This window comes from Hyla sarda, chromosome 2 (assembly GCF_029499605.1).
Source record: "Hyla sarda isolate aHylSar1 chromosome 2, aHylSar1.hap1, whole genome shotgun sequence".
Taxonomy (NCBI): Eukaryota; Metazoa; Chordata; class Amphibia; order Anura; family Hylidae; genus Hyla; species Hyla sarda.
The window spans coordinates 484,715,979-484,724,306 of record NC_079190.1 but is presented as its reverse complement, the minus strand read 5'-3'; the positions used below and the strand labels follow the sequence as shown (position 1 = coordinate 484,724,306).

At 44.1% G+C, this 8,328-nt stretch overlaps 1 protein-coding gene across 2 annotated transcripts; it reads left to right on the top strand.

The window, feature by feature from the left end:
* The first annotated feature begins 990 nt into the window (after positions 1–990).
* LOC130357123 (uncharacterized) lies at positions 991–7,421 on the top strand. 2 transcript variants are annotated; one of them, XR_008889114.1, is made up of 3 exons: positions 991–1,209; positions 1,391–7,119; positions 7,301–7,421. XR_008889114.1 is itself a non-coding variant. In XM_056559537.1 (2 exons), exon 2 carries the CDS (start codon positions 1,724–1,726, stop codon positions 6,866–6,868), a length of 5,145 nt encoding a protein of 1,714 aa, XP_056415512.1. In that variant the 5' UTR covers positions 991–1,209; positions 1,391–1,723; the 3' UTR covers positions 6,869–7,271. The 2 variants fall into 2 exon arrangements, 1 of the variants encoding a protein (XP_056415512.1); XM_056559537.1 differs by lacking the exon at positions 7,301–7,421 and having other exon boundaries at positions 1,391–7,271.
* The last annotated feature ends 907 nt before the right edge of the window (positions 7,422–8,328 follow it).

Genomic DNA, 8,328 nt, shown 5'->3' with positions numbered 1-8,328 from the left:
GGGATGATGAAGCAGAAGCAGCACTAGACCAAATGGCTAAAAATGGCACCTGCCATTTGTGTCCCGATTTGTGTCCTTGGACAGGCACATTCGGGACCGTGATGTCCGTTTTATTTACTTTATCTCCATATACTTTTACATACATATTCAGACTGTGCGCCGGTTACTCGCGGTCAGGATTTGTGTCTCATTGTGTCTCATTGAGGCGCATACCTGATCGCGAGATCAGGCTGCCCGGCTTTCCCTTACTCATCATGGCAGTATACACTTAATCCTTGCAGTGCGCGTGCGCGACGGGGGAGCGGTCACGTGGCACCCGAGTCAGATGACGTTGGGAGGTCACGTGGCCGCCCTCGGCGTTCTGTGCATGCTTGACTGCAACATATACACCACAGCCCTGCTGTTACTCACAGCAACGGCGTTTTTTCACATGGAGACGAGCTGGGTGAGTGCGACCACCTTGCCACCGCCCCTCATTATTAAGTATTGGATGCACATGGATGTTTTTGCAATAATTTATGATGTAATGTATTTTTATACTGTATGCTGCAGTCTTTTCATATGTACACTGATTTTAATTCACTATTGGGCACTTGTGCAATATCTATATTATAGTGGTTTGAACTACCCTATATCTTAAACTCACTTTTTATACTTTATCTGCACTAATTGATTTATCACATGTTTGATTGATTTGTTTGTTCATTTACATATAAATACTTTGTATGGTCACTAGTTTGTTGCTTGAAAAAGGCTGCACTGGCAGCTGAAACGTTGCTAGCTTGTATTACCATGGAATAAACCACTGTTTTTGCACTTGAACCCTTTGTGTGCTGCGGCATCCTTCCTAGATGTCTGACTTGCCTTGACCGAGGCTCCACCTGCCGCTTGCACCACCATTACGCTACTATAGGACGTGCTGCTCTATCTTGCTTGTGTTGTACTGAAGCATTACTAGCTACATGTTTCAAGTCTGACCCTTACATGCCTGTGCTGCCTTCGCAATGTATTTTACATGCTTGGCACTCAGCAGGGTCTGTTCCTTTAAGACCCTCCATTTTCTTGAAGCCTAGAGGCGGGCCTTCTCTCTAAAGCATAGGACTAGCTCCGGCATGTCTCATTCATTCCAGCTCCAGCCACCACAGTGACCAGATCCACAGGACTTCTTAAAGCTAATACAGACTGCAAATCTGATAAATACCAAAGCCTGTGAGTACGGAATTGTTAGTTAGCCTGTGTAGAGAGATGCTCGGCATTTGTAGATAGATAATGTGTGTTTTCAGTGTGTAGTAAGTGAGCACATGTTAGACTATCTATGTATTAGCTATACATAATGTAAGGCACTTGAATAGCCATGCTTATATTTGTCTTTCATATGTTTGTTTTACAGTTTTACCGCACTTTCATTATATCTCAGTAAAGATTACATCAGTTAAGCAACCAGCGTGTCTTTCCTTGAGATTCGGTATAAACTTGATGTGAAGCTGTGTCCACGAGACAGCGGAGACATTATAGTAAAAAGGCTTTTAAAACGTTATCAGAAGCAGTTAATCAGCTTTGAATCGTCCGCAGCAGTAAAAAAGACTCATAAATCCTGTGCCCTGCAGTCTGTGTCGGAGTCAAGGCGCGAAGCACTAGAAAGTGAAACTAATTCTCTCACGTGCTATAACACCGCTGTGCTGTGTCCAGTCATCATCATTATCTAGCTGCCAGCTAAATCAAGATGCAGAACCCAGAGAACAGCACTCTGACAGTTAACCCTCAATGCTCCTATAAAGAGGAAGACACCTTGCCAAGAAGTAGATCTAGGTGCACAACATTGTCTAGAGCGTCCAGTCAAACAAATCTAACTTCGGTTAGCGCCGATGCATCAAGATTTAAACGCCATAGTTCTAGACACTCAAGCACCACCAGCCTGTCATCCGCTAGCGCCATAGCAACTAAGGCAAGAGCGAAAGCAGAGGCAGCTTGTTCAATGGCGTCCTATGCAAAGCAGGAAGCTGAATTGATGAAAGAACAAGCAAAAAGTGAATCTGAAGCACTTAGAAGAAAAGCTGAATTGATGAAAGAACAAGCAAAAAGTGAATCTGAAGCACTTAGAAGAAAAGCTGAATTGATGAAAGAACAAGCTGAAGCACTTAGAAGAAAAGCTGAAGTGCAAGCATCTTTACACTTACTGCAACAGCAGAAAAACGCTGCAGCAGCCTTAGCCGAGGCAGAAGTTCTCACAAGGGCTGCCGAAGCTCAGTTCGCTGACATAGAAACCCAGATGTCACCCCTCAGCGCAAGCCAACGTACCCGTGAGTACATACAGTCACAAGCAACCATGTACACTGACCAGCAGTTCAATGACACACCAAGGCCATCATTGACTCCACCAGCAATAAGCAACTTTGATTCTACGCAACACTGCAAGACTGAATCAGAACCTCAGGGTAGGAAGTCAAGTGGTCACATCCTCAGAGACCAATCTGCCAACCTGACAAGAGTGCAAACGGATGCTGATGTACTCCCTCCTCAAGCAAATACAAGTCTGGATTATAGCAGAAAGACTTACAACAGAGGAGAAGAAAGCAGACTTAGTCAAGTACCTCATCAGCCTTACCAGCCGCAGCCATACCCTGAGTTTACACCTAGGAAGTATTCACCAGATGCAGCAAGAGCTACAGAGGTAGCAAGATTCCTGATGCGCCGTGAGATAGTGAGCGCTGGTCTCATGAAATTCGACGACCGTCCAGAAAACTACTGGGCCTGGAAGTCATCTTTCCTAAGCGGTACCCAAGACTTAGATCTGACAGACAGAGAAAAGCTTGATCTGCTCGTCAAATGGCTAGGACCAGAGTCCACTGAGCAAGCCCAAAGAATCAGATCAGTACATGTTCATGACGCAACAGCAGGACTTGCAATGGTGTGGAGGAGACTAGAACACTGCTATGGGTCACCTGAAGTGATTGAAGATGCTCTTCTGAAGAGGATAGAAAACTATCCAAGAATGACAAACAAAGACAATCAAAAGCTGAGAGGGTTTGGGGACCTACTCTTAGAAATAGAAGCCGCTAAGTCTAGTGGATATCTGCCAGGTCTCTCATACTTAGATACAGCACGTGGAGTTGATCCCATAATCGAGAAACTTCCTTTCAACTTGCAGGAAAGGTGGGTCACTCAAGCATCAAGATACAAGAAAGAACAACGAGTCGCATTTCCATCATTTGCCTTCCTTGCTGAATTCATCGTAGACCAAGCTGAAACACGCAATGATCCAAGCTTTGCTTTCCTGAACAAGAGAACTGCAAGCTCCCCAAAGGTAGAGCAAAAACATCCAACGCCTTACAAAGAACGCAGAGCAACAGTTTCTGTACGGAAGACAGAAGTCTCGCCTGAGTCTGCAGTCAATCAGGAAGACAACACAAGTAAGAAAGTTGAGGAGCCAGACAAAATATGTCTAATCCACAACAAGCCTCATCCACTAAGAAAATGTCGCAGTTTCAGAAGTAAGACGTTAGAAGAGCGCAAAGCTTACCTTAAAGACAATCACATTTGTTTCAGATGTTGCGGTTCAATTCAGCATCTTGCAAAAGACTGTACAAAAACAATAAAATGCACAGAGTGCAACAGTGACAAACACCTGTCAGCACTGCACCCAGGACCACCACCATGGAAACAAGAAGTTCCAGCAACTCAAGAAGATCATGGTGGGGAGCAAGGCGAGAGTACAACGCCAGCAGTAACCTCAAAGTGTACTGAGATCTGTACAGAGCAGGGCCACCCCAGATCATGTTCCAAGATATGCTTAGTCAAGGTGTATCCTGCAGGCTTCAGAGAAAAAGCAATCAAGATGTACACAGTCTTGGATGAACAGAGTAACAGATCTCTGGCAAAAACAGAGTTCTTTGACCTCTTCGGTGACAAAGGAAGTCCAACTCCATACACCCTGAAGACTTGTTCTGGAGTTGTAGAGACAACAGGGAGAAGAGCAAACAACTACATCATTGAGTCATTAGATGGAAAGACAAAGGTGACTCTTCCTACCCTCATAGAATGTGATGAGATACCAGACGACAGGTCAGAGATCCCCACACCTGAAGTTGCTCGTCATCACCCCCATCTGGTGCGAATAGCAGACCAGATACCAGCACTAGATCCAGATGCTGCAATCATCCTTCTACTTGGGAGAGATATCCTCAAAGTGCACAAAGTCAGAGAACAGTACAATGGGCCACACGATGCACCATTTGCACAACGCCTTGATCTCGGATGGGTCATCGTTGGAGAAGTATGTCTAGACGGACTCCACAAACCAGAAAAGGTAAATGTCTACAGAACACATCTGTTACAGAATGGTCGTACATCTTGTCTTTGCCCATGTACCAACAGTCTACACATTAAAGAGAGACTTGTAAACCCAACACATCATCGGAGTATCCAGAGGTGCATGGAAGACTTAGCCTCAACTGGAGATACAGATGAACTGGGCGGTAAGGTGTTTGAAAGAACACGAGATGACGACAAGCTAGCACCCTCTGTGGAAGATACTCTCTTCCTTGAGATTATGGACAGAGAAGTCTTCAGAGACAAATCAGGCAGCTGGGTAGCCCCTCTACCCTTCCGGTCACCACGCCATCGCCTTCCTGACAACAAAGTACAAGCAGAGAAACGCTTCACTTCGTTGCAGCACATGCTACAAAGAAAGCCAAATATGAAGAAACACTTCCAAGCCTTCATGCAGAAGATCTTTGATAACGATCAAGCTGAAAGGGCACCACCACTACAAGAGAACCAAGAACACTGGTACTTACCAATATTTGGGGTTTACCATCCTCAGAAACCAGGCCAGATACGCGTAGTTTTTGACTCTAGTGCGAAACACCAAGGCATCTCACTAAATGATGTCCTTCTCAGCGGACCTGACCTGAACAACACACTCCTTGGAGTACTCATCAGGTTCAGAAAAGAACTCGTAGCAGTGACAGCAGACGTACAACAGATGTTCTACTGTTTCCTTGTTCGTGAAGATCACAGAGACTACTTAAGGTTCCTGTGGTATGCAGACAATGACTTTAACAAAGAAATCACAGAGTACAGGATGAAGGTACATGTGTTTGGAAACAGCCCTTCTCCAGCTGTAGCTATCTACAACCTGAGACGAGCAGCACAGCAAGGTGAAAGACATGGTCAAGAAGCCACACAGTTCGTCATGAAGAACTTCTACGTAGATGATGGACTTGCTTCTTTCTCCAGCAACGAAGAAGCTATCAACGTCCTGAAAAGTACAAGAGAAATGTTGGCAGAATCCAACATAAGACTGAACAAGGTAGCTTCCAACAGCAACAGAGTCATGGAAGCATTTCCAATGGAAGACCGTGCTAAAGACCTCAAAGACTTGGATCTAGGAACAGAATCACCACCCTTGCAAAGAAGTCTTGGGATTAGTTGGGACCTGAAGACTGACAGTTTCACCTTCAGGGTCTCCAGAGAAGAGAAGCCATTCACAAAAAGAGGTGTCCTATCTACAGTCAACAGTCTTTACGACCCCCTGGGGTTCGTAGCACCCATCATCATGCAAGGCAAAGCTCTTTTGAGACAGATCACTACTGAGCAAGAACAAAGTGACTGGGACATACCTCTACCTGAAGAGAAGGAAATGCAGTGGAAGTTGTGGAAAGACTCATTGTTAGAGCTTGAACAACTCAACATCCCTAGACCATACGTATCTGTTTCCTTGTCTGCTACAAAGAGAAGAGAAATATGCATATTCTCTGACGCCTCCACTATGGCTATCGCATCTGTCGCCTACCTTAGGGTAATAGACACTGAGGGACAAAGCCATGTCGGGTTCCTCATGGGAAAATCTAAGCTGGCTCCCAGACCGGCTCACACTGTCCCACGTCTAGAACTTTGTGCTGCTGTCTTAGCTGTAGAAATGGCAGACATGATTACAACAGAACTGGACATCGAGATCCATGCAATGAACTTTTATACAGACAGCAAGATTGTGTTAGGATATATTCACAATGCTTCAAGAAGATTTTATACATACGTGGCCAACAGAGTGACACGTATCAGAAAGTCTACAAGTCCAGAACAGTGGCATCACATCAGCACAGACAAGAACCCAGCTGATCATGGGACGAGACTAGTGCCAGCCGCTGCGCTCAAGCAAACTAACTGGTTTGTAGGTCCATCCTTTCTTCGTAAACCAGAAACCAAAGAAACTACTCAGGTAGAGACCTTTGAACTCATAGAACCAGATCAAGACAAAGAGGTAAGACCTCAAGTGACAGTTTGTAGGACTTTAGTTACAAGAGACAGTCTGGGCGCTCATAGATTTGAAAGGTTTTCCAGCTGGAAGTCGCTGACCCGTGCAATCGGAAAACTTATCTGTCTAGCCAGATCCTCCTGCAGAGCTACCAATACTGATCAGCGTAGCAATGACCACCTTGAACAAGCCAAGGTCACGATCATCAGATGCGTCCAACAGGAAGTCTTTAAAGAAGAAATCCAAGGCCTTCTGAAAAAGGAAGAGATTTCTCAACACAATTCACTCAAGGACTTGTACACCAAGCAATGGAAACAAGTTCAAAGTCTTGCGGACATTTTCTGGAAGAGGTGGAGACAGGAATACCTTATAATATTCCAGCCACGCAAGAAATGGCAAGATGACAAGCCCAATTTACAAGTTGGAGACATTGTCTTACTGAAAGACTCTCAGGCCCACAGGAACGAGTGGCCTATTGGACTCATTGTGGGGACTGATCCTAGTAGTGATGCTAGAGTTAGAAAGGTTGAAGTTAGGATTGTTAGACAGGGCATTCCCAAAGTGTATGCAAGACCAATTTCTGAAGTAGTTTTACTCCTGTCCAAGGGTTAGTGGCATAACAAAAAGTATGCCAGGTGGGGAGTGTGCTGCCTTCGCAATGTATTTTACATGCTTGGCACTCAGCAGGGTCTGTTCCTTTAAGACCCTCCATTTTCTTGAAGCCTAGAGGCGGGCCTTCTCTCTAAAGCATAGGACTAGCTCCGGCATGTCTCATTCATTCCAGCTCCAGCCACCACAGTGACCAGATCCACAGGACTTCTTAAAGCTAATACAGACTGCAAATCTGATAAATACCAAAGCCTGTGAGTACGGAATTGTTAGTTAGCCTGTGTAGAGAGATGCTCGGCATTTGTAGATAGATAATGTGTGTTTTCAGTGTGTAGTAAGTGAGCACATGTTAGACTATCTATGTATTAGCTATACATAATGTAAGGCACTTGAATAGCCATGCTTATATTTGTCTTTCATATGTTTGTTTTACAGTTTTACCGCACTTTCATTATATCTCAGTAAAGATTACATCAGTTAAGCAACCAGCGTGTCTTTCCTTGAGATTCGGTATAAACTTGATGTGAAGCTGTGTCCACGAGACAGCGGAGACATTATAATGCCATCTTCTTCCATGTAGACTACTCATGACTCCCTGTCTTAGGCAACCTTTTTGACATAGGAGAGGGGACTCTAACGATTGTAGAACTGGGCCTCAAATGCAAATAATTAGGGTATATTAGTATCACAGTATACAAAATACCTAAAAAGGGTTTTCCAAAGATGAAACTTATTTCCAACTCATTATTAGATTGCCATATATTGGTAAATAAAGTTATTTTACTACCTTTTTGTCTGGTGTACATCCTCAAATTGACTGTACACTCTAGCCAAAAAGTTAGCCACCATGTAGAAGGTATCATGGGAGAGTTTTGGCTGAATTCCCAACTAGAGTGTAAAAAGAAGTAGGATGTCCATTTCATGATGTACATCAGGCAGGAGTTAAAACAAACAGATGTGTAATACTGCCAAAATTATCTACATACAGGAACTATTGAGAAGATAGGCTTTAACCTTTAATGATGCAGGGCATAAATGTATACCCTGTGTCCCCTCCCATTCTACAAAATGCGCCAAGGAGCTTAGTGCGCTTCATACGGTCAAACGGGACCCATGGCTAATGCCAAACATCAGAGTCCTACATTAATCTTTTAGATGCTGCAATCAAAGGTGAGTGCAATGTCCAAACGTTAATTAGCTTGTCAATAGCTGGTATGTGGTCACTTTACATACCAGAAAAAAACATTTAAAAAGTGATAAAAATGTCCATTTAAGGGGTACTCGGCCCACAGACATCTTATCCCCTATCCAAAGGATATGGGATAAATCGTCTGATCGCAGGGGTCCCGTCGCTGGGAACCCCCCTTTGGATAGGGGATAAGATGTCTGTGGGCGGAGTACCCCTTTGAAATAAAAAGGGTACTAATTAAAAAAAAATACTCATTTTCATACAAAAAGTAAAA